Raw genomic sequence first — 27,178 nt, 5'->3', positions numbered from 1 at the left:
CATTTTACAAATGTCGCGATTGCGTCATCCATGCGGTCGCGTGGGTCAAATGGTGCCAGGGGCACGCCTCCCGCCACACTCCTTCGTAACTCTCTATTTCTTTTCTTCAATGTTGCGAAGGCACTATGACGCAAGCGCGTCAACGACGCTGGCGCGTCGCATGCCTTAATCCCTTTTTTTATATATGCAATATGCAATATGCGGATGAGATGCAAAATATAGGCATTAGTACTGAGAGGAGTTATTGACGAAGGAAATTAAGGAGAGGGGAAGGAATGATCATACCATGGTGGGTTGTCTCCCACCCAGCACATTGCTTTAACGTCCTTAAGTTGGACGCTCCACTAGCTCAGTCATCTGCTGTGGTTGGATCTTCCAAGAGGAAGATCTCCAGTTCCTGGTTTCTCATCATCTTTTCGCTATGGAATAACTTCAAGCGAATTCCATTGACTTTAATAAGTTCAGAGCTTGAAGGATGGCTCAAGTGAAAGACTCCGTATGGTTCCACCCTCTCTACTCGATAGGGACCATCCCATCTGGATCTCAGCTTGCCTGGCATGAGCCGCATTCTGGAGTTGTAAAGGAGTACTAAGTCCTCAAGTTGGAATTCTCTTCTCTTGATATTCTTGTCATGCACAGCCTTCACTTTCTCTTTATACAGCCTAGAGTTTTCATAAGCTTCTAAGCGAAGGTTCTCTAATTCTTGCAGTTGCAACTTCCGTTCAGCTCCGGCTCTCTCATAGTCCATGTTGCATTCCTTTACCGCCAGAAGGCTTTGTGTTCTAACTTAACTAGGAGATGACAGGCTTTTCTATAAACTAACCAGAAAGGACCCATCCCAATCGATGTCTTGTATGCTGTCCGATATGCCCAAAGCGCGTCTTGGAGCCTGGTGCTCCAGTCCTTTCTATGAGGCTTGACTATCTTTTGTAGTATGCGCTTTATCTCTTTGTTAGACACCTCTGCTTGCCCATTAGTCTGGGGGTGATAGGCTGTTGATACTTTATGAACTATCCCATGCCTCTTTAATAAACCTGTTAGTCTCCTGTTACAAAAGTGAGTGCCTTGATCGCTCACGATTGCTCGTGGTGATCCAAAGCACAAATAATATGGTTTCTAACAAAGGAAACAACGGTGTTAGCATCATCAGTACGGGTAGGAATTGCTTCCACCCATTTAGAAACATAATCTACAGCTAACAGTATATAAATGTGGCCATAAGAATTTAGAAATGGACCCATGAAGTCAATGCCCCAAACATCAAAAATTTCACAGAAAAGCATAATTTGTTGAGGCATTTCATCCCTCTGGGATATATTACCAAATCTTTGGCATGGAGAACAAGATTTACAAAGGTCAGCGGCATCTTTATAAAGAGTAGGCCACCAAAATCCACAGTCTAAAACTTTCCTAGCAGTTCGTTGAGGGCCAAAATGTCCTCCACTCTCAGATGACTGGCAGGCCTCTAAAATGGACTGGAATTCTGATTGAGGTACACATCGTCTAATTACCTGGTCAGCACCACACCTCCATAGATATGGATCATCCCACACATAGTATTTGGACTCGCTTTTCATCTTGTCTCTCTGATGCTTAGTAAAATCGGGAGGAAAAGTGTGGCTAACTAGCTAATTAGCTACAGGTGCATACCAAGGAACTATATCAGATACTGCCTATAAGCTATCAAATGGGAAATTATCATTGATAGGAATGGAGTTATCTATAATGTGCTCAAGGCGACTCAAGTAGTCAGCCACTAAATTTTGGTTACCACTCCTATCTTTAATTTCCAGATCAAATTCTTGCAGCAGTAGCATCCAATATATTAGCCTTGGTTTAGACTCCTTTTTTGCTAATAAATATTTGAGAGCTGCATAGTCTAGAGTTAAACGCCAGAAACACGTCATGATCCAGAGTTGAACGCCCAAAACAGGTCATAACTTGGAGTTCAACTCGAAGAAAAGCCTCAGCTCGTGGATAGATCAAGCTCAGCCCAAGCATACACCAAGTGGGCCCCAGAAGTAGATTTATGCATCAATTACTTACTCATGTAAACCCTAGTAGCTAGTCTAGTATAAATAGGATAATTTACTATTGTATTAGACATCTTTTGACAGTTTAATCTCTTGACTGTTTAGCCTCTGATTATTCGGTCTCTTGATCACTCAGGGGGCTGGCCATTCGGCCATGCCTGAACCTTTCACTTATGTATTTTCAACGGTGGAGTTTCTGCACACCATAGATTAAGGGTGTGGAGCTCTGCTGTACCTCAAGTTTCAATACAATTATTATTACTTTCTATTCAATTCTCTTTTATTCTTATTCCAAGATATACGTTGCACAACACTTTGATGAATGTGATGATCCGTGACACTCATCATCATTCTCACCTATGAACGCGCGTGATTGACAACCACTTCCGTTCTACTTTAGGCCGGGCGCATATCTCTTAGATTCCCCAACAGAATCTTCGTGGTATAAGTTAGATAGATGGCGGCATTCATGAGGATCCAAAAAGTCTAAACCTTGTCTACGGTATTCCGAGTAGGATTCTGGGATTGAATGACTGTGACGAGCTTCAAACTCCTGAAGGCTGGGCGTGATGACAAACGCAAAAGAATCAAGGGATTCTATTCCAACCTGATTGAGAACCGACAGATGATTAGCCGTGCCATGACAGAGCATAGGACCATTTTCACTAAGAGGATGGGATGTAGCCATTGACAACGGTGATGCCCTACATACAGCTTGCCATGGAAAGGAGTAAGAAGGATTGGATGAAAGCAATAAGAAAGTAGAGATTCGAAAGGATTCCAGCATCTCCGCACGCCTATCTGAAATTCCCACTATTGATTTACATAAGTATTTCTATCCCTTTTTATTTTCTATTTATTATTAATTATTCAAAAATCCATAAACCAATTTAATCTGCCTAACTGAGATTTACAAGGTGACCATAGCTTGCTTCATACCAACAATCTCTGTGGAATCGACCCTTACTCACGTAAGGTTTATTACTTGGATGACCCAGTACACTTGCTGGTTAGTTGAACGGAGTTGTGAAAAGAAAGTGCTGAGTTAATGTTTTTGTGCACATACCAAAGAGCCAATATTGTTGATCACAATTTCGTCCACCACTGGTGCATTGCATAAGCCAAAGGGTATTCTTTTATAAGCATATGTCCCAAAAGGACATGTAAAAGTAGTCTTTTCCTGATCTTTAGGAGCTATATGGATTTGAAAATAACCTGTATAACCATCTAGAAAGCAGTAATGGGATTTACCTGACAGGTGATCTAGCATCTGATCAATGAATGGCAAGGGATAATGATCCTTGCGAGTGGCTTGATTGAGACGCATGTAGTCAATGCAAACTCTCCATGTGTTCTGCATTCTGGTTGTCAGAAGTTCTCCTTGCTCATTCCTTATTGTTGTAACTCCAAACTTCTTGGGCACCACCTGTACTGGACTGACCCATTCACTATCTGAAATAGGGTAAATGATATCTGCTTCAAGTAGTCTGGTTACTTCCTTCTTAACAACTTCTAAGATGGTGGGATTCAATCTTCTCTGAGGTTAACGGACAGGCTTTGCTCCTTCTTCTAAGAATATTTTATGTTCATAAACTTGAGGGCTGATGCCTACTATATCCACCAAGCTCCATCCAATTGCTTTCTTATGCGTCCTCAATACACTAAGCAGTTGTTCTTCTTGTTGGGAAGTGAGCTCCCTTGCAATGATAACTGGAAACTTTTGTTTGTTCTCAAGGTATGCATACTTGAGGTGTGGAGGAAGGGGCTTTAATTCCATTTTCTGCTCATGGTTTGGTTCTGGATTATCTGGGGCTGGTGAAAATGGTAATGAATCTTCAGTATGTTCAGAGGGTGTTCCCACACTTGGATCTTGCTCCATGTGGTTCTCTTCCATCTCTTCCTGGTGAGTTGCAGCTATAATTTCGTCAATGATGTCACATTGGAATATGGAGTGATCTTCTAGGGGGTGCTTCGTAGCTTCATCTAGATTGAAGCTCACTGTTCTGCCATCTACCTCAAAGGAATAGGTTCCCGAAAAGGCATCCAGCTTGAATTTCGAAGTCTTCAAAAATGGTCTCCCAAGCAGGATTGACGAAGGCCTTCTTGAGTCATTTTGGGGCATCTCCAAGATATAGAAGTCAATGGAAAACGTGAGCCCTTTAATGCTCACTAACACATCTTCAGCAATTCCAACCACTGTGATAATGCTTTTATCTGCTAACAAAAAACGAGCTGCCGACCTTTTTAAAGGAGGGAGCCTTAAAGCATTTTATATAGACAAGGGCATAATACTCACGCACACTCCTAAATCACACATACAGTCAGAAAATATTACACCTCCAATGGTGCAGTTAACCATGCATGGGCCTGGGTCACTACATTTTTCAGGTATATTTCCCATTAAAGCAGATATAGAACTACCTAAAGGAATAGTTTCTAATTCATTAATTTTATCTTTATGTATGCACAATTCTTTTAGAAACTTTGCGTATTTAGGTACCTGCTGAATAACATCAAAAAGAGGAACAGTTACCTCAACATTTTTGAAGATCTCTACCATTTTGGGATCAAGTTCCATCTGCTTTCTAGATTTCTTAGCAAGGTGTGGAAATGGAATAGGAGTGTCGTCTTTTACAGCTTCAGCTTGCTGGGGATCTGCATTCCTTGGTTGGGCTGTTTCTGCTTCAGCCATGCCTTGTGCTTCATCTTCTTCTTCAACATCCTCTACCTCAACTGTGTCCGCAACTGGGGCGTGTTCTGGCGGGCTTGGTTCCTCAGAATTCCTCTCTTGCAGTGTGGTTCCAGATCTTAGGATAATGGCATTGATGCCACCCTTGGGGTTGGGCAATGGTTGAGAGGGGAATCCACCAGAGCTCGAAGACTGGTTGTTAGAGTTATTCAGTGATCCAATCTATGAGACAAGGGCTTGCAAGGTAGAGTTCAGACCATTTAGAGTAGAAGTAAGGTTATTTTCCATGGCCGGCTATCTCCGATCAATAGATTGTAGTAACTCATCATTAGAAGATGAAGAGGGATAAATGATCTGAGAGGTCTGCTGAGATGCTTGAGGCTGCCTTAGATGAGGTGCTTTGTAGGCCTAATTCTGATTCTGCTGCCTGAAGTTGTTATTGTTATTCCACCTCTGGTTTCCATTATTATCTCTGCCTTCTCTGTTATGATTGTCCCTCCAACCCTGGTTAAAATTATCTCTCCAACCTTGGTTGGAATTGTCTTTCCATCCATGGTTGTAGCTGCCACCTTGATTTTATCCTTGATTGGGGCGGTCATAGAAGTTATGAGTGGCTGCCACAGTGTTGTCTTCCTGTTGGAGTTGTGCACATTCATCAGTATAATGACTGTAATCGGCACAGATCTCGCATACTCTCTGGGGAACCAACTGTTGGCTTTGCTATGGTGGAGAAGGCTGAGCTTGCTATTGATTCAATTGCATCTGCTTCAGTAAGTTGGTCATTTCACATATGCTCTGAGTTAGAGCAGCAGTCTCTTTGCCAGAAGATACCTCTGGTGCACAAAATTGTGATCACTACTTTTCAAAACATAAATAATCCCTAGTAATGGCTCCAAAGACTTGGTGCACAATACCATGGCATAAGCACAACTTCGCACAACTAACCAGCAAGTGCACTGGGTCGTCCAAGTAATAAACCTTACGCGAGTAAGGGTCAATCCCACGGAGATTGGTGGTATGAAGCAAGCTATGGTCACCTTGTAAATCTCAGTCAGGCAGACTCAAATGGGTATAGTGATAAACGAATAAAGCATAAAGATAAAGATAGAGATACTTATGTATATCATTGGTGTAAGAGCTTCAGACAAGCGTATGAAGATGCCTTCCCTTCTGTCTCTCTGCTTTCCTACTGTCTTCATCCAATCCTTCTTACTCCTTTCCATGGCAAGCTTGTGTAGGGTTTCACCGTTGTCAGTGGCTACCTCCCATCCTCTCAGTGAAAATACGTCCCTGATGCTCTGTCACAGCATAGGCTAATCATCTGTCGGTTCTCGGTCCGACCGGAATAGAATCCAGTGATTCTTTTGCGTCTGTCACTAACGCCCCGCCTTTCGGAGTTTGAAGCACGTCACAGTCATTCAATCATTGAATCCTACTCAGAATACCACAGACAAGGTTAGACCTTCCGGATTCTCTTGAATGCCGCCATCAGTTCTTGCCTATACCACGAGGACTCTGATCTCACAGAATGGCTGGCTCGTTTGTCAGGCGAGCACTCGGTTGTCAGGCGATCAACCATGCATCATGCAATCAGAAATCCAAGAGATATTCACTAAGCCTCATATGCTTGTAGAACAAGAATGGTTGTCAGTCACCTTGTTCATAGGTGAGAATGATGATGAGTGTCACGGATCATCACATTCATCAAGTTGAAGAACAAATGATATCTTGGACAAAGAACAAGCGGAATTGAATAGAAGAACAATAGTAATTGCATTAATACTCGAGGTACAGCAGAGCTCCACACCTTAATCTATGGTGTGTAGAAACTCCACCGTTGAAAATACATAAGAACAAGGTCTAGGCATGGCCGAATGGCCAGCCTCCCAATGATCTAAGATAGCATAAAACTCAAAGATAGCTACCCAGATTCCAAGATGAAAATACAATAGTAAAAGGTCCTATATATAGAAAACTAGTAGCCTAAGGTGTACAAAGATGAGTAAATGACATAAAAATCCACTTCCGGGCCCACTTGGTGTGTGCTTGGGCTGAGCAAATGAAGCATTTTCGTGTAGAGACTCCTCTTGGAGTTAAACGCCAGCTTTGATGCCAGTTTGGGCGTTTAACTCCCATTTAGGTGCCAGTTCCGGCGTTTAACGCTGGGATTTCTTGAGTTGACTTTGAACGCCGGTTTGGGCCATCAAATCTTGGGCAAAGTATGGACTATCATATATTGCTGGAAAGCCCAGGATGTCTACTTTCCAACGCCGTTGAGAGCGCGCCAATTGGGCTTTTGTAGCTCCAGAAAATCCACTTCGAGTGCAGGGAGGTCAGAATCCAACAGCATCTGCAGTCCTTTTGAGTCTCTGGATCAGATTTTTGCTCAGGTCCCTCAATTTCAGCCAGAAAATACCTGAAATCACAGAAAAACACACAAACTCATAGTAAAGTCTAGAAAAGTGAATTTTAACTAAAAACTAATAAAAATATAATAAAAACTAACTAAAAGATACTAAAGACATACTAAAAACAATGCCAAAAAGCGTACAAATTATCCGCTCATCACAACACCAAACTTAAATTGTTGCTTGTCCCCAAGCAACTGAAAATCAAATAAGATAAAAAGAAGAGAATATACTATAGACTCCAAATTATCAATGAAACTTAGCTCCAAATTAGATGAGCGGGCTAGTAGCTTTTTGCCTCCGAACAGTTTTGGCATCTCACTTTATCCTCTGAGGTTCAGAATGATTGGCTTCTTTAGGAACTTAGAATCCAGATAGTGTTATTGATTCTCCTAGTTAAGTATGATGATTCTTGAACACAGCTACTTATTGAGTCTTGGCCGTGGCCCAAAGCACTCTGTCTTCCAGTATTACCACCGGATACATACATGCCACAGACACATAATTGGGTGAACCTTTTCAGATTGTGACTCAGCTTTGCTAGAGTCCCCAACTAGAGGTGTCCAGGGTTCTTAAGCACACTCTTTTTGCCTTGGATCACAACTTTATTTCTTTCTTTTTCTTTCTTTTTCTCTTTTTTTTCTTTCGGTTTTTTTTTTTTCGCTTGCTTCCTTCTTTTTTTTTTGTATTCACTGCTTTTTCTTGCTTCAAGAATCATTTTTATGATTTTTCAGATTCTCAGTAACATGTCTCCTTTTTCATCATTCTTTCAAGAGCCAACAATTTTAACATTCATGAACAACAAATTCAAAAGACATATGCACTGTTCAAGCATACATTCAGAAAACAAAAAGTATTGTCACCACATCAAACTAATTAAGCTAGTTTTAAAGATGAATTTGAAATCCTGTACTTCTTGTTCTTTTGTGATAAAAACAGTTTTCATTTAAGAAAGGTGATGGATTCATATTCATGGCTTTAAGGAATAGACACTAAGACACTAATGATCATAAGACACAAACATGGATAAACATAAGCACTTAAAATTCGAAAAACAGAAGAATAAAGAACAAGGAAATCAAGGAACGGGTCCACCTTAGTGATGGCGGCTCTTCCTTCCTCTTGAAGGTCCTATGGAGTGCTTTGAGCTCCTCAATGTCTCTTCCTTGTCTTTGTTGTTCCTCTCTCATGATTCTTTGATCTTCTCTTATTTCATGGAGGAGAATGGAGTGTTCTTGGTGCTCCACCCTTAGTTGTCCCATGTTGGAACTCAATTCTCCTAGGGAGGTGTTCAGTTGCTCCCAATAGTATTGTGGAGGAAAGTGCATCCCTTGAGGCATCTCAGGGATTTCATGATGAGAGGGGTCTCTTGTTTGCTCCATCCTTTTCTTGGTGATGGGCTTGTCCTCATGAACTTCCACTTCTTCTCCAATCATGATGCTATGAATCATGATGGCCCGGTCTAGAGTAACTTCGGACCGGTTGCTAGGGGAATGATTGAGCGTTGGATAAACTCCAGCCATCCTCTAGCCACGGGTTTGAGGTCATGCCTTCTCAATTGAACCGGCTTGCCTCTTGAATCTCTCTTCCATTGTGCGCCCTCTTCACATATGATTGTGAGGACTTGGTCCAACCTTTGATCAAAGTTGACCCTTCTTGTGTAAGGATGTTCATCTCCTTGCATCATAGGCAAGTTGAACGCCACCCTCACACTTTCCGGACTAAAATCTAAGTATTTCCCCCGAACTATTGTGAGATAATTCTTTGGATCCGGGTTCATACTTTGATCATGGTTCTTGGTGATCCATGCATTGGCATAGAATTCTTGAACCATCAAGATTCCGACTTGTTGAATGGGGTTGGTAAGCACTTCCCAACCTCTTCTTCGGATCTCATGGCGGATCTCCGGATATTCACCCTTTTTGAGTGAAAAGGGGACCTCGGGGATCACCTTCTTCAAGGCCACAACTTCATAGAAGTGGTCTTGATGCACCCTTGAGATGAATCTATCCATCTCCCATGACTCGGAGGTGGAAGCTTTTGCCTTCCCTTTCCTCTTTCTAGAGGTTTCTCCAGCCTTGGATGCCATAAATGGTTATGGAAAACGAAAAAGCAACGCTTTTACCACACCAAACTTAAAAGGTTTGCTCGTCCTCGAGCAAAAGAAGAAAGAAGAGAGTAGAAGAATAAGAAATGAGGGAGAAGGAGATGGCTTATGTATTCGGCCAAGGAGGGGGGAAGTGGTGTTTAGGTTGTGTGAAAATGAAGGAATGAAGAAGGGTATTTATAGGAAAGATGGGAGATGGGGTTCGGCCATTATGGGTGGGTTTGGGAGGGAAAGTGGTTTGAATTTGAAGGGTGAGGTTGGTGGGGTTTTATGAAGGATGGATGTGAGTGGTGAAGAGAAAGATGGGATTTGATAGGTGAGGGGTTTTTGGGGAAGAGGTATTGAGGTGATTGGTGAATGGGGGAAGAAGAGAGAGAGTGGTGGTGGGGTTGGTGGGGATCCTGTGGGGTCCACAGATCCTGTGGTGTCAAGGAAAAGTCATCCCTGCACCAAATGTTGCTCAAAATCACGTTTTGAGCCATTTCTGGCGTTAAACGCCGGGCTGATGCCCATTCCTGGCGTTTAACGCCAGGTTCTTGCCCTTTTCTGACGTTTAACGCCAGTCTGGTGCCCCTTTCTGGCGTTAAACGCCCAGAATGGTGCCAGACTGGGCGTTAAACGCCCAACTGCTAGGTTTACTGGCGTTTGAACGCCAGCAACTTCTTCCTCCAGGGTGTGTTGTTTTTCTTCCTGTTTTTCATTCTGTTTTTGCTTTTTCAATGGATTTTGTGACTTCTTATGATCATCAACCTACAAAAAACATAAAATAACAAAAGAAAATATATAAACTATAATCATTGGGTTGCCTCCCAACAAGCGCTTCTTTAATGTCAGTAGCTTGACAGAGGGCTCTTATGGAGCCTCACAGATACTCAGAGCAATGTTGGAACCTCCCAACACCAAACTTAGAGTTTGAATGTGGGGGTTCAACACCAAACTTAGAGTTTGGTTGTGGCCTCCCAACACCAAACTTAGAGTTTGACTGTGGGGGCTATGTTTGTCTCTGATTTGAGAGAAGCTCTTCATGCTTCTTCTCCATGGTGACAGAGGGGTATCCTTGAGCCTTAAACACATAGGATTTTTCATTCACTTGAATGATCAGTTCACCTCCATCAACATCAATCACAGCCCTTGCTGTGGCTAGGAAGGGTCTGCCAAGGATGATAGATTCATCCATGCACTTCATCCATGCACTTCCCAGTCTCTAGGACTATGAAATCAGTAGGAATGTACTGGTCTTCAACCTTTACCAAAACATTCTCTACAAGTCCATGAGCTTGTTTTCTTGAGTTGTCTGCCATCTCTAATGAGATTCTTGCAGTTTGTACCTCAAAGATCCCTAACTTTCCATTACAGAGAGAGGCATGAGGTTTACACTTGACCCTAAGTCACACAGAGCCTTCTTGAAGGTCATGGTGCCTATGGTACAAGGTATGGAAAACTTCCCAGGATCTTGTCTCTTTTGAGGTAGTTTCTGCCTAGACAAGTCATCCAGTTCTTTGGTGAGCAGAAGAGGTTCAGTCTCCCAAGTCTCATTTCCAAATAACTTGTCATTCAACTTCATGATTGCTCCAAGGTATTTAGCAACTTGTTCTTCAGTGACATACTCATCCTCTTCAGAGGAGGAATACTCATCGGAGCTCATGAAAGGCAGAAGTAAGTCCAATGGAATCTCTATGGTCTCATTTTGAGCCTCAGATTCCCATGGTTCCTCATTGGGGAACTCAGTGGAGGTCAGTGTACGCCCATTGAGGTCTTCCTCAGTGGCGTCCACTTCATCTCCTTCCTCTCCAAATTCGGCCATGGTTATGGCTTTGCACTCTCCTTTTGGATTTTCTTCTGTGTTGCTTGGAAGAGTACTTGGAGGGAGTTCAGTAATTTTCTTGCTCAGCTGTCCCACTTGTGCTTCCAAATTCCTAATGGAAGACCTTGTTTCAGTCATGAAACTTTGGGTGGTTTTGATTAGATCAGAGACCATGGTTGCTAAGTCAGAGGGGTTCTACTTAGAATTCTCTGTCTGTTGCTGAGAAGATGATGGAAAAGGCTTGCCATTGCTAAACCTGTTTCTTCCACCATTGTTGTTGTTGAAACCTTGTTGAGGTCTCTCTTGGTTCTTCCATGAGAAATTTGGGTGATTTCTCCATGAAGAATTATAGGTGTTTCCATAGGGTTCTCCTAGGTAATTCACCTCTTCCATTGAAGGGTTCTCAGGATCATAAGCTTCTTCCTCAGATGAAGCATCCTTAGTACTGCTTGGTGCATTTTGCATTCCAGACAGACTTTGAGAAATCAAATTGACTTGTTGAGTCAATATCTTGTTCTGAGCCAGAATGGCATTCAGAGCATCAATCTCAAGAACTCCTTTCTTCTGACTTGTCCCATTGTTCACAGGATTTCTTTCAGAAGTGTACATGAATTGGTTATTTGCAACCATTTCAATGAGCTCTTGAGCTTCTGTAGGCGTCTTCTTCAGATGAAGAGATCCTCCAGCAGAGCTATCCAAAGACATCTTAGATAGTTCAGAGAGACCATCATAGAAAATACCTATGATGCTCCATTCAGAAAGCATGTCAGATGGACATTTTCTGATCAATTGTTTGTATCTTTCCCAAGCTTCATAGAGGGATTCTCCATCCTTTTGTCTGAAGGTTTGGACTTCCACTCTAAGCTTACTCCATTTTTGAGGTGGAAAGAACTTTGCCAAGAAGGCATTGACTAGCTTTTTCCAAGAGTCCAGGCTATCCTTAGGTTGAGAGTCCAACCATATTCTAGCTCTGTCTCTTACAGCAAAAGGGAATAGCATCAGTCTGTAGACCTCAGGGTCAACCCCATTAGTCTTGACTGTGTCACAGATTTGCAAGAACTCAGCTAAAAACTGATGTGGATCTTCCATTGGAAGTCCATGGAACTTGCAATTCTGTTGCAGTAGAGAAACCAACTGAGGCTTAAGCTCAAAGTTGTTTGCTCCAATGGCAGGGATAGAGATGCTTCTCCCATAGAAGTCAGGAGTAGGTGCAGTAAAGTCACCCAGCACCTTCCTTGCATTGTTGGCATTGTTGTTATTTTCGGCTGCCATGAGTTCTTCTTCTTTGAAGAATTCGGTCAGGTCCTCTAAAGAGAGTTGTGCGTTGGCTTCTCTTAGCTTTCTCTTCAAGGTCCTTTCAGGTTCAGGGTCAGCTTCAACAAGAATGCCTTTGTCTCTGCTCCTGCTCATATGAAAGAGAAGAGAACAAGAAGATATGGAATCCTCTATGTCACAGTATAGAGATTCCTTGAGGTGTCAGAGGAAAAGAAAAATAGAAGAAAGAAGAAGGGGAAGAATTCGAACTTTAATTGGATGAAGTTCGAATTGTGCATTAAGAAGGAGTAGTACTCCATAAATAGAAGGATGTGGGAAGAGGGGAAGGTAATTTTTGAAAATTAAATTAAAAAGATTTTGAAAACATTTTGAAAAACACTTAATTGATTTTCGAAAATAAAAGTGAGAAAGAAATCAAGTGATTTTTGAAAAAGATTTTGAAATTAGAAATTAAAAAGATTTGATTGAAGACTTATTTTGAAAAAGATGTGGTTAAGAAGATATGATTGAAAAGATTTGATTTGAAAACAATTTTAAAAGATATGATTTGAAAACAATTTTTAAAAAGATTTGATTTTAAAAATAAATGACTTGCCTAACAAGAAAAGATATGATTCAAACATTAAACCTTTCTCAACAGAAAAGGCAATATACTTGAGATGTTCAATCAAATCATTAATTGTTAGTAAGTATCTTTGAAAAAGGAAAGAAATTAGTTTTGAAAACATTTGATTGAAAAGATATGATTTGAAAAAGATTTGATTTTGAAAAACTTTGAAAACTTGAAAAAAAATTGATTTTGAAAACAAAATCTTTCCCCTTTGCCATCCTGGCGTTAAACGCCCAGAATGGTATCCATTCTGGCGTTTAACGCCCAAAATGCACCCTTTTTGGGCGTTAAACGCCCAACCAGGTACCCTGGCTGGCGTTTAAACGCCAGTCTGTCTTCTTCACTGGGCATTTTCGAATGCTCAGCTTTTTCTGTATAATTCCTCTGCAGTATGTTCTGAATCTTCAATTCTTTGTGTTATTGACTTGAAAAGACACAAATTAGAAATATTTTTGGATTTTTAACAATCAAAATGCAACAAGAATCAAATAACAATGCATGCAAGACACCAAACTTAGCAGTTTGTATACTATTGACACTATATGAGACACATAAACATTCAAGTCAAAAGAATTTAAAGATCAGAGTAAGAAATCATCAAGAATTATTTGAAGATCTTAAGACACATGAATGAATGCATGCAATTGACACCAAACTTAAGATGAGACACTAGACTCAAGCAAGAAACATCAAATATTTTTGGATTTTATGATTTTGTAAAATTTTTTTGTGATTTTCGAAAATTAAGTGGAAAAAGATATCAAAATTCTTAATGAGAATTCCAGGAATCAGTGCAATGCTAGTCTAAGACTCCGGTCCAGGAATTAGACATGGCTTCACAGCCAGCCAAGCTTTCAAAGAAAGCTTCGGTCCAAAACACTAGACATGGCCAAAGGCCAGCCAAGCCTTAGCAGATCACTGCTCCAAAAGCAAGATCAACAAGCTCTTGTGATGATAAGTTGAAACCTCGGTCCAATGAAATTAGACATGGCTTTACAGCCAGCCAGATTTCAGCAAATCATCATGAAACTCTAGAATTCATCTTCAAGAATTTCGAAAAAAATAAATGCCTAATCTAAGCAACAAGATGAACCGTCAGTTGTCCATACACAAGAACAATCCCCGGCAACGGCGCCAAAAACTTGGTGTTGTTGCCGGATCAAAACATGGCACTGTTATTACAGGGAACAAATGCGAAACTGTAGTTAGGACATTTAATTCCCCGGCAACGGCGCCAAAAACTTGGTGCACGAAATTGTGATCACTACTTTTCAAAACATAAACAATCCCTAGTAATGGCTCCAAAGACTTGGTGCACAATACCATGGCATAAGCACAACTTCGCACAACTAACCAGCAAGTGCACTGGGTCGTCCAAGTAATAAACCTTACGCGAGTAAGGGTCGATCCCACGGAGATTGGTGGTATGAAGCAAGCTATGGTCACCTTGTAAATCTCAGTCAGGCAGACTCAAATGGGTATAGTGATAAACAAATAAAGCATAAAGATAAAGATAGAGATACTTATGTATATCATTGGTGTAAGAGCTTCAGACAAGCGTATGAAGATGCCTTCCCTTCCGTCTCTCTGCTTTCCTACTGTCTTCATCCAATCCTTCTTACTCCTTTCCATGGCAAGCTTGTGTAGGGTTTCACCGTTGTCAGTGGCTACCTCCCATCCTCTCAGTGAAAATACGTCCCTGATGCTCTGTCACAGCATAGGCTAATCATCTGTCGGTTCTCGGTCCGGCCGGAATAGAATCCAGTGATTCTTTTGCGTCTGTCACTAACGCCCCGCCTTTCGGAGTTTGAAGCACGTCACAGTCATTCAATCATTGAATCCTACTCAGAATACCACAGACAAGGTTAGACCTTCCGGATTCTCTTGAATGCCGCCATCAGTTCTTGCCTATACCACGAGGACTCTGATCTCACGGAATGGCTGGCTCGTTTGTCAGGCGAGCACTCGGTTGTCAGGCGATCAACCATGCATCATGCAATCAGAAATCCAAGAGATATTCACTAAGCCTCATATGCTTGTAGAACAAGAATGGTTGTCAGTCACCTTGTTCATAGGTGAGAATGATGATGAGTGTCACGGATCATCACATTCATCAAGTTGAAGAACAGGTGATATCTTGGACAAAGAACAAGCGGAATTGAATAGAAGAACAATAGTAATTGCATTAATACTCGAGGTACAGCAGAGCTCCACACCTTAATCTATGGTGTGTAGAAACTCCACCGTTGAAAATACATAAGAACAAGGTCTAGGCATGGCCGAATGGCCAGCCTCCCAATGATCTAAGATAGCATAAAACTCAAAGATAGCTACCCAGATTCCAAGATGAAAATACAATAGTAAAAGGTCCTATATATAGAAAACTAGTAGCCTAAGGTGTACAAAGATGAGTAAATGACATAAAAATCCACTTTCGGGCCCACTTGGTGTGTGCTTGGGCTGAGCAAATGAAGCATTTTCGTGTAGAGACTCCTCTTGGAGTTAAACGCCAGCTTTGATGCCAGTTTGGGCGTTTAACTCCCATTTAGGTGCCAGTTCCGGCGTTTAACGCTGGGATTTCTTGAGGTGACTTTGAACGCCGGTTTGGGCCATCAAATCTTGGGCAAAGTATGGACTATCATATATTGCTGGAAAGCCCAGGATGTCTACTTTCCAACGCCGTTGAGAGCGCGCCAATTGGGCTTCTGTAGCTCCAGAAAATCCACTTCGAGTGTAGGGAGGTCAGAATCCAATAGCATCTGCAGTCCTTTTGAGTCTCTGGATCAGATTTTTGCTCAGGTCCCTCAATTTCAGCCAGAAAATACCTGAAATCACAGAAAAACACACAAACTCATAGTAAAGTCCAGAAAAGTGAATTTTAACTAAAAACTAATAAAAATATAATAAAATCTAACTAAAAGATACTAAAGACATACTAAAAATAATGCCAAAAAGCGTACAAATTTTCCGCTCATCAACCTCTGCAATAGCTCTTGACCGTCTTTGTTTCTGCCTGTGATTCCTAGTAGATTCAGCTAAGTCACTGATCAATTGCCATGCCTCATCAGTAGTCTTGTATTTTTTTATAGACCCATTACTAGCACCTTCCAATGTGGTCTTATCTTGAGGCTTCATGCCGTGTGTAAAATAGCCGAGAAACACTATCTTGTCAATCATATGGTGGGGACATGCTTCCAGAAGATTATTGAAGCGCTCCTAATATTCATAGAGAGTCCCAGTTAGAAACAGTTGCTCCGAGTTGAGTGTAGTACCACTCTCTTACCTTTTTAGCAAGAGAGAACGGGAAGGCTTTTAACAGAATAGAAGTTTCATCAACACCATCACGCTTAACAGTAGAACAAGCTGTCTGGAAATCCCTAAGGTGCTTGATAGGCTCTTGAGTAGGTAAGTCATGAAACTTGGGCATCAAGTTGAGTAGTGTAGTCTTTATTTCAAAATCCACAGCCACCGCTGGGTGGTGCGCCTGATACGGCTGCAGTGTAAAATCAGGGGCTCCAGCCTCCTGGATAGTGACTCTCCTAGGTGCTGCCATGTCACCTGCACGTAAATCAAGTGAATCAGTAGAAAGGGAGCTTGTTTCTTCCTTAAATGACGTTTTAGATTCGTCCTCGGAGAGGACTAACCGACGCCGATCTTGCCTTATACGTGAAATAGTTCTTTCAATCTCAGGTTCAAATACTGGTAAGTTTGGATCAAGAAGTGAACGCGTCTTTCAATGAAAGAAACATGAAGATCATAGTAGCAAAATAAAAAGAAAAATGAAATTATATAAATTCCAATCAATAAATTAGCACACTATTGCAACTCCCCAGCAATGGCGCCAAAAATTGACGTAGGCCGAAATTGGCAGATTAAGAATTAATTAGAAAAATGGTGTTGCAAGTACAGTTCTTAACCAGCAAAAATCCACTTATCAATTTAGAAAAGAGTTGTCACAAATTTTAGAAATAAAATACTGCGAGTATGAGTCCCAGGTCGTCTCCCAACGAGTTGCAGGAAAACGTGCTACTTTATCAATCAGAGGTTTTCCAAATGGGTTTTGAGTTTGATGAACAAAAAATTAAATAAGAGAATTTATATGATTTAAATAAAAATCTTGACTGGGAGAAGATTAATTGGAAGTTCTATCCTTGTTGGAATTTTGTCAAGATCAATTAATAATTAGTCATTGTTTTCATTTAGTTAACCCTCAACGAATGAAGGAAAGTCAAATTAAAAGTCAACTTCTATTCACAAGTCCTAATCCTCTCCCTTGGGAAGGATTAGAGTTAGTGACTAACAAGGCAACCAACAACGAACCAATTACAATTGAACTCTTGAGTATTCCAACTCAAGGTTATCCTTTTAATCAACTCCCAATCAAGTTGGGGAACTACTCCATCATCATAAATATTGACTTCACAAAATTAATGGGGAAAATAAAAAGAGACATAATAAACAATAATCAAAGAGATTAAGTAAAAGTAAGAATAGTCTTGTATTAATGAATTCTGAAAATAATCCAATATCAGCTCCAGACAAATTAAGAATATGGAAGAGTAAATGAAAAGTAAATAACAAACTATAATGACCAGTTTCGGAGGTAGACTCTTCTCAAAAGCCAAAGCCAAAAAATCTTCAAATCCTAAATTATGGATGTAAAAAGAGAAACCTAGGGGAGGAGTAAAATCAGATCTAAAAACTAGAAATTATGCGGAATCAATTGTTCTCCTTGTCTCTGCATGTTCCCTGGCTCTAATCTGTATTTCTGGGCCGGAAACTGGGTTGAAACGCGGTCCAGAATCTATGCCAGCGACTTCTGTAATTCTGCAGATCGCGCACGTCACGCGAACGCGTCGTCCACGCATTCGCGTCACTCGTGCAGCTTCGAATCCACGCGGTCGCGTCAGGCATGCGAGCGTGTCACTGTGATTTCCTCCATTTTGCGCGATCGCGTGAGCCATGCGCCCGCGTCACCTCTCGCTGGTCATCTCCTCAATTCCTTGTATTCCTTCTATTTTTGCAAGCTTCATCTCCCTTCCTTACGCCATTCCTTCCCTATGAAGCCTGAAACACTTAATATACAGATCACGGCATCAAATGGTACGAAGGAAAAAAGATATACAATTAAAAGGTCTTTAGGAAGCAAGTTTTCAATCATAGAATATTTTTAGGAAGGAATTGTAAATACATGCAAATCATATGAATAAGTGGGTGAAGACTTGATAAAACCACACAATTAAACACAATATAAATCATCAAATAGTGGTTTATCAGGCGCTCACTGCGCTCCATGAAGCGAAAAAGACGCTGAACCAGAAGATAAGTCGGCTGGGGTGCTGGTGGTGGTACTACGGGTGCTGCTGGTGCTGATGGTCCTGGTACAGCTGAGGAAGAGGAGGGTCCAGCTCGTGCTGCTCTGGCTCGAGCTCTAGATGCACGCCGAGATGAAAGCTTCTCATGCACCCACGTATTCCACGGAATAACATCCTCCTTGGCACCGTCGTCTGGGGGTAATGGTGACACATCATCATCTCTCCATGGGGCACCGGCTTGCTCAGTCATCCTAATGACCAAAGTAGAAAAGGGAAGTATGCCATAGACATGTGCTCGCCACATGTATCTCCTGATCAACCGGGGGAATAGTCCTTCCCCTCCATAACACAACCGATCAGGACGAGCATGTCCATCGGAATCTTAGAAAAATGGGTAGTAAGCATGACATAGATGGCAAAAATCTATTTCCAAGTCCTAGCTCCTCTCGATAAGTGAGCAAAAAGTATCCCCTTGGGTTTCTTATTATCAGCATCCATCACCCAAGGGGCATCTGGTGTGGCTATAACACATCCCAGAGCCTCATATTCAAAAGTCATGCAATACAGCGCTACCTCCACCTACTCATAGACATCTGTGGCACCGGTCTTAGGTAAACAATGTAATGCATCCTCAATGGCAGCTTCTGTAACCAAAATTTTCCCGCCACGTAGATAAATTGAATCAAGGGTCGCCCTGAAGAAGACATAGTAGAATTCTTTGACCCATGATGTGTTTATCCTTCCTAAATCTCTATCAACAAAGCCTAGTCCCATCCCCTGAATATGGGCCTCCATAGAGCACCTCAGATCGGTGCGGATGGCTAATTTCTTCTCAATGTTCAAATTCTTCTTTTGGGCGTAGTTCACAGTACAGGTTAGGAAACCTGTTTGTGTCAGTAGGCAGGAGCTGCTGGTTCTCTTTGTCCACTTCCTTGAGGGGGTTCTTGGCATAGTTGGCATAAGGAGAAAGAGTAGAGGCTTGAGGTGTCTTCCTCTTCCTAGAGGTGACCTTGGTTTTCCCTCTGTCGGACATCCTGAAAAATAGATATTGCAGAATATAAACACTTAAGGCAAGTAGAGGAAAGAAAGCAAGTAATCACATATTCATAAAGTGAGTTAAAAGGACGAAAACTTGGAATGCAAGCAATCAAGAATCAGAAGACAATTAAAGGCATAAACCAAGAATTCAAGCAATATATGCATAGTGCTTGTTTATTAAGCTCAATAAGCGTCATACCCCAAAAAGAATGGTTAAAGTGTTAGTTGAAAAACTAAAAGGAAAAATTAGTTGGTTAAGCAAGTTAGAAGTTAGAAAAGTAATTCAAAAATTAGTGGTATGACGGTCATTGGTTTAATCAAAGTAGATTCACAAAGTATGGAAAACAAGCACACTCACAATCATGAGGAAAATGTAGTCATTGACGATGAAATATGAAATTTTGCATAAAAGCACCGAATTGAAAACAAATCATCAATCAATGTCATGGTCACTAAGTGTGCAATACTTGGAGTAGGAAGGATGAAATATGCACTAGTGTAACCAAAAGCTAGTTGGAAAACAATTTCTCAAGGGTTACACTAGTGGAATCGACCAAGTATTACAAACAATTTGAACCATATTCAAGAAAGAAAATCCAAGTTAAGGTCAAATGGTAAGCGCAATATGAGTCGAAAAGCATTTGATTCAACTTGAAAAGTAAAAGCACAAGAGGGTTCAATGCATATCGCGGGAATCAAAATAAAGAACGGAACGCTAACCACAATAACCCAAGAATCAAACTTGGTGCAAGCCAAGTAAATCTCAATTTGAAAAAGTGCCAAGTTCAGTTCTAGGTACAAATTTGAAAAAACAAAATAGTTTCTGGAAATATGGGCAGCATTCCGGCAGTAATTTGGACGTTTCCGGATAGCAAAAAGCAGCAAAAATAGTCATATGAATCCAAGAATACATTGATCATGATAAAAATATGGATCTCATATGCACAGGCAGCATCAAACATAATCAAACAAGGAAAGTACAGCAAAGCAGCAGAAAAACAAACCATATAAAATAGAAATTAGCACAGCACTAGCTTCATGTACACAGTACAACTCATCAACCATCACTCAACAAACAAGGATCATTCAGAAAATAAACATGAACGGAGCACTTATCAGGCATAGAATCCTCTAACCACATTCTAACTACCTAACCACATGCATATCTAACTATCCTAAGCTGAACAGATTAATCAACTAAGCTAACTAATATTAACAACCAAAATTAATTGAAACAGTAAGAAAACAGAGCAATAGAAGCAGAGGATGGAGAATCTGGGATGTAGAAGCAGAATAGAAAAGAGAATGGAGGGGGAAGATAGCAGAGCTGCCCAGTAATGGTGGCGGCGTAGAGGAGCTCGCTACGGAGCAGGAGGTGGCGCAGGCAGGGGCGCCAAAAACAGAGCAGGAGGGAAAGGCAGAGACGGTGGACGGAGCAGTAGATGAAAGGGGTGATAGAAAGGGGTGATAGAGGTTGATGGTTGTGGGTGGAGGCATAGAAACTTCACCCACGACAATGGTGGGTCTTAGTGGTGTCTGGGCGAGAGAAGGGGGAAAGTTGATGCGAGAAGGGGGAATAAGGGAATAAAGGGGAGGGAAGGGTGGTGGTTGCTCGGCGGCGGTAATGGCTCGCCAGAGTATAGCCGGTGACGGCGGATGAGGGTGGTAGTGAAGGTTCAACAATGGTGGTAAAGGAGTGAAGAAGAGGGAACGTTAGAGAGAGAGGGGTGGAGTGCGCGACTGTGCTAGGATTGCTCGCATCCTTGAGTTATAACGCGTGCGCGTACAGTGCGCGTCTGCATGGGTGAGCAAAAAAGGAATGGGCGTGAAGGTGCCATGTTCGCCTGAGCGTGGATGGGTATGTGTGCATGGACACGAACGCGTACCATGCGCGTTCGCGTGGGTTGAGAGTTGGGCCAGAAGCATGGTGCTGGCCCGGAGTTAGCGCAACTCTCGAGTCATGAGTATTGGTGCCGCATGATGAGCGGATAATTTGTATACTTTTTGGCATTGTTTTTAGTATGTTTTTGATATCTTTTAGTTAGATTTTAGTACATTTTTATTAGTTTTTATTTAAAATTCACTTTTCTGGACTTTACTATGAGTTTGTGTGTTTTTCTGTGATTTCAGGTATTTTCTGGCTGAAATTGAGGGACCTGAGCAAAAATCTGATTCAGAGACCAAAAAGGACTGCAGATGCTGTTGGATTCTGACCTCCCTGCACTCGAAGTGGATTTTCTGGAGCTACAGAAGCCCAATTGGCGCGCTCTCAACGGCGTTGGAAAGTAGACATCCAGGGCTTTCCAGCAATATATAATAGTCCATACTTTGTCCAAGATTTGATGGCCCAAACCCGCAAAGCAATCCGGCCTCAGGAATTCCAGCGTTAAACGCCGGAACAGGAATAAAAGTTGGAGTTAAACGCCCAAACTGGCATGGGAGCTGGCGTTTAACTCCAGAAAAGTTCTCTACACGAATTTCCTTGATTGCTCAGCCCAAGCACACACCAAGTGGGCCCGGAAGTGGATTTTTATGTCATTTACTCATCTTTGTACACCTAGGCTACTAGTTATCTATAAGTAGGACCTTTTACTATTGTATTTGTATCGAGACTTTGGTAGCTATCTTTGTTTTATGCTATCTTAGACCTCTGGGAGGCTGGCCATTTGGCCATGCCTAGACCCTGTTCTTATGTATTTTCAACGGTGGAGTTTCTACACACCATAGATTAAGGGTGTGGAGCTCTGCTGTACCTCGAGTATTAATGCAATTACTATTGTTCTTCCATTCAATTCCGCTTGTTCTTTTACCAAGATATCACTTGTTCTTCAACATGATGATGGTGATGATTGACGCCCATCACCACTCTCACCTATGAACAAGGTGATTGACAACCATTCTTGTTCTACAAGCATTCGAGGCTTAGTGAATATCTCTTGGATTCTTCGGAGTCTTCGTGGTATAGGCAGGACCTGATGGCAGCATTCAAGAGAATCCGGAAGGTCTAACCTTGTCTGTGGTGTTCTGAGTAGGATTCAATGACTGAATGACTGTGACGTGCTTCAAACCCTGAGGGCGGGGGCGTTAGCGATAACGCAAAAGAATCACTGGATTCTATTCCGCGCCTGATTGAGAACCGACAGATGAATTCCGCTATGCCGTGACAGGACATATGCAATCGCTTTCACTGAGAGGATGGGAGGTAGCTGCTGACAACAGTGAGACCCTACACGAGCTTGCCATGGAAGGGAGTAAGAAAGGATTGGATGAAGGCTGTAGGAAAGCAGAGAGACGGAAGGGAAGGCATCTTCATACACTTGTCTGAAGCTCATACACCAATGATATACATAAGTATCACTATCTTTATCTTCTATGTTATTTTCGTTCATCACCATATATATCTGAGTTTGCCTGACTAAGATTTACAAGATGACCATAGCTTGCTTCATTACTAACAATCTCCGTGGGATCGACCCTTACTCACGTAAGGTTTTATTACTTGGACGACCCAGTGCACTTGCTGGTTAGTTGTGCGAAGTTGTGTAATGCCATGGTATTAAGCGCACCAAGTTTTTGGAGCCATTACCAGGGATTATGAGAGTTGTGAAAAAGTATAGTTCACAATTTCGCCGACCAAGTTTTTGGCGCCGTTGCCGGGGATTGTTCATGTTTTGAGTAAGCTTTTGGTAACATCAGAGCCAAGATCCGGCAACAACATCAAATTTTTGGTGTTATTGCCCGGGATTGTTTAGGCTGGACAACTGACGGTTCATCTTGTTGCTTAGATTAGGTATTTTTTTTCGAAATTCTTGAAGGTGAATTCTAGAGTTTCATGATGATTTGTTGAAATCTGGCTGGCTGAGAAGCCATGTCTAATCTGATTGGACCGAGGTTTCAACTTATCACCACAAGAGCTTGTTGATTTCGTATCAATCTTGCTGTTGGAGCAGTGATTTGCTAAGGCTTGGCTGACCTTGGTCATGTCTAGTGTTTTGGACCGAAGCTTTCTTTGAAAGCTTGGCTGGCTGTGAAGCCATGTCTAATTCCTGGACCGGAGCCTTAGACTAGCATTGCACTGATTCCTGGAATTCTCATTAAGAATTTTGATACTTTTTTTCACTTAATTTTCGAAAAATACAAAAAAATTTGCAAAACCATAAAATCCCAAAAATATTTCTTGTTTGAGTCTAGAGTCTCATCTTAAGTTTAGTGTCAAATGCATGTTTTTGTTATATTTTTCGAATCCATGCATATATTTCTTTGTTTTGATCTTTGAATTCTATTGACTTGAAGTATTTTGTGTGTCTCATATGCATTTTCATGTTGTTAGTGTCAGTAGTACACAAACTGCTAAGTTTGGTGTCTTGCATGCATTGTTAATTGATTCCTTTTGCATTTTGATTATCAAAAAATCCAAAAATATTTTTAATTTGTGTCCTTTCAAGTCAATGATACAAAGAATTGAAGATTCAAAACATGCTGCAGAGGAATTATACAGAAAAAGCTGAGCATTCAAAAATGCCCAGTGAAGAAGGCAGACTGGCGTTTAAACGCCAGCCAGGGTACCTGGTTGGGCGTTTAACGCCCAAAAAGGGTGCATTTTGGGCGTTAAACGCCAGAATGTATACCATTCTGGGCGTTTAACGCCAGGATGGTGCTAGGGGGAAGATTTTGTTTTCAAATCAATTTTTTTCAAATTTTTCAAAATCAAATCTTTTTCAAATCAAATCTTTTCAATCAAATGTTTTCAAAATCAATTTCTTTCCTTTTTAAAAGATACTTACTAACAATTAATGATTTGATTGAACATCACAAGATTGTTACCTTTTCTGTTGAGAAAGGTTTGAATGTTTCAAATCATATCTTTTCTTGTTAAGCAAGTCATTCATTTTTAAAATCATATCTTTTCAAATAGTTTTCAAATCATATCTTCTCAATCACATTTTTTTAAATCTTTTTAACCACATCTTTTTCAAAACAGTTTTCAATCAAATCTTTTTAATTTCTAATTTCAAAATCTTTTTCAAAAATCACTTGGTTTCTTTTCCACTTTTATTTTCGAAAATTAATTAATGTTTTTCAAAATAACTTCAAAATTTTTCACTTGATTTTCGAAAATAAACTTCCCTCCTTCCCACATCCTTCTATTTATGGAGTGCCACTCCTTCTCAATGCACAATTCGAACCTTATCTAACTAAAGTTCGAATTTATCTTCTCCTTCTTCTTTCTATTTCTCTTTTCCTCTGACACTTAAAGGAATCTCTATACTGTGACATAGAGGATACCACATTTTCTTGTTCCCTTCTCTTTCATATGAGCAGGAGCAAGGACAAAGGCATTCTTGTTGAAGCTGATCCTGAACCCGAAAGGACTCTGAAGAGAAAGCTAAGAGAAGCCAAAGCACAACTCTCTTTAGAGGACCTGACCGAATTCTTCAAGGAAGAAAACATGGCAGCAGAAAACAACAACAATGCAAACAATGCAAGGAAGGTGCTGGGTGACTTTACTGCACCTACTCCTGATTTTTATGGGAGAAGCATCTCTATCCCTGCCATTGGAGCAAACAACTTTGAGCTTAAGCCTCAATTAGTTTCTCTAATGCAACAGAATTGCAAGTTCCATGGACTTCCAATGGAAGATCCTCATCAGTTTTTAGCTGAATTCTTGCAAATCTGTGACACAGTCAAGACTAATGGGGTTAACCCTGAGGTCTATAGACTGATGCTATTCCCTTTTGCTGTAAGAGACAGGGCTAGAATATGGTTGGATTCTCAACCTAAAGAAAGCCTGGACTCTTGGGAAAAGCTAGTCAATGCCTTCTTGGCAAAATTCTTTCCACCACAAAGATGGAGTAAGCTTAGAGTGGAAGTCCAAACCTTTAGACAAAAGGATGGAGAATCCCTCTATGAAGCTTGGGAAAGATACAAACAATTAATCAGAAAATGTCCTTCTGACATGCTTTCTGAAAGGAGCATCATAGGTATTTTCTATGATGGTCTCTCTGAACTATCTAAGATGTCCTTGGATAGCTCTGCAGGAGGATCTCTTCATCTGAAGAAGACGCCTACTGAAGCTCAAGAACTGATTGAAATGGTTGCAAATAACCAATTCATGTACACTTCTGAAAGAAATCCTGTGAACAATGGGACTAGTCAGAAGAAAGGAGTTCTTGAGATTGATGCTCTGAATGCCATACTGGCTCAGAATAAGATATTGACTCAACAAGTCAATTTGATTTCTCAAAGTCTGTCTGGAATGCAAAATGCACCAAACAGTACTAAGGATGCTTCATCTAAGGAAGAAGCTTATGATCCTGAGAACCCTTCCATGGAAGAGGTGAATTACCTAGGAGAACCCTATGGAAACACCTATAATTCTTCATGGAGAAATCACCCAAATCTCTCATGGAAGAATCAAGAGAGACCTCAACAAGGTTTCAATAACAATAATGGTGGAAGAAACAGGTTTAGCAATGGCAAGCCTTTTCCATCATCTTCTCAGCAACAGACAGAGAGCTCTAAGCAGAATAATTCTGACTTAGCAACCATGGTCTCTGATCTGATCAAAACCACTCAAAGTTTCATGACTGAAACTAGATCTTCCATTAGGAATTTGGAAGGACAAGTGGGTCAGCTGAGCAAGAAAATTACTGAACTTCCTCCAAGCACTCTCCCAAGTACACTGAAGAAAATCCAAAAGGAGAGTGCAAAGCCATAGACATGGCCGAATTCTGGGAGGAAGGAGAGGCAGTGAACGCCACTGAGGAAGACCTCAATGGGCGTGCACTGGCCTCCAGTGAGTTCCCCAATGAGGAACCATGGGAATCTGAGGCTCAAAACGAGACCATAGAGATTCCATTGGACTTACTTCTGCCATTCATGAGCTCTGATGAGTATTCTTCCTCTGAAGAGGATGAGTATGTTACTGAAGAGCAAGTTGCTAAATACCTTGGAGCAATCATGAAACTAAATGACAAGTTATTTGGAAATGAGACTTGGGAGGATGAACCTCCCTTGCTCACCAAAGAACTGGATGACTTGTCTAGGCAGAAACTACCTCAAAAGAGGCAGGATCCTGGGAAGTTTTCTATACCTTGTACCATAGGCACCATGACCTTCAAGAAGGCCTTGTGTGACTTAGGGTCAAGTGTAAACCTCATGCCCCTCTCTGTAATGGAGAAATTAGGGATCCTTGAGGTGCAAGCTGCAAGAATCTCATTAGAGATGGCAGACAATTCAAGAAACAAGCTCATGGACTTATAGAGAATGTTTTGGTGAAGATTGAAGACCATTACATTCCTACTGATTTCATAGTCCTAGAGACTGGGAAGTGCATGGATGAATCCATCATCCTTGGCAGACCATTCCTAGCCACAGCAAAGGCTGTGATTGATGTTGATAGAGGAGAGTTGATCATTCAAGTGAATGAAGAATCCATGGTGTTTAAGGCCCAAGGATATCCCTCTATCATCATGGAGAGGAAGCATGAAGAGCTTCTCTCAAAACAGAGCCAAACAGAGCCCCCACAGTCAAACTCTAAGTTTGGTGTTGGGAGGCCACAACCAAACTCTAAGTTTGGTGTTGAAACCCCACATTCAAACTCTAAGTTTGGTGTTGGGAGGTTTCAACACGGTTCTGAGTGTTTCTGAGGCTCCATGGGAGTCCTCTGTCAAGCTAATGACACTAAAGAAGCGCTTGTTGGGAGGCAACCCAATGTTTTATAATTAATTATTTTCTTTTGTTATTTTATCTTTTTTTTGTAGGTTGATGATCATAAGAAGTCACAAAACAATGAAAAAAGCAAAAACAAAATGAAAAACAGGAAGAAAAACAGCACACCCTGGAGGAAGATGCTGCTGGCGTTCAAACGCCAGTCAGCCTAGCAGTTGGGCGTTTAAC

The 27,178-nt window shown here is 41.2% G+C and overlaps 1 protein-coding gene and 2 non-coding genes across 3 annotated transcripts; 1 reads left to right on the top strand and 2 right to left on the bottom strand.

The window, feature by feature from the left end:
• Window positions 1-349: 349 nt before the first annotated feature.
• LOC130974992 (uncharacterized) lies at window positions 350-748 on the bottom strand. The gene has a single exon (XM_057899827.1). The coding sequence runs from the start codon at window positions 746-748 to the stop codon at window positions 350-352; it is 399 nt and encodes a 132-aa protein (XP_057755810.1).
• Window positions 749-11,804: 11,056 nt separating this feature from the next.
• Window positions 11,805-11,908, top strand: LOC130977960 (small nucleolar RNA R71). Its single transcript, XR_009085628.1, has one exon. It is a non-coding gene; the product is annotated as a small nucleolar RNA R71 (small nucleolar RNA).
• A 13,225-nt stretch (window positions 11,909-25,133) lies between these two features.
• Window positions 25,134-25,241, bottom strand: LOC130978591 (small nucleolar RNA R71). The gene has a single exon (XR_009086213.1). It is a non-coding gene; the product is annotated as a small nucleolar RNA R71 (small nucleolar RNA).
• Between the last annotated feature and the right edge of the window lie 1,937 nt (window positions 25,242-27,178).

This window comes from Arachis stenosperma, chromosome 4 (assembly GCF_014773155.1).
Source record: "Arachis stenosperma cultivar V10309 chromosome 4, arast.V10309.gnm1.PFL2, whole genome shotgun sequence".
Taxonomy (NCBI): domain Eukaryota; kingdom Viridiplantae; phylum Streptophyta; class Magnoliopsida; order Fabales; family Fabaceae; genus Arachis; species Arachis stenosperma.
This window is presented reverse-complemented; position numbering and strand designations above follow the sequence as displayed.

What these genes read in the sequence shown, in the direction of transcription:
- LOC130974992 (XM_057899827.1), bottom strand. Translation starts at nt 748, where the DNA reads ATGGACTATGAGAGAGCCGGAGCTGAACGGAAGTTGCAACTGCAAGAA.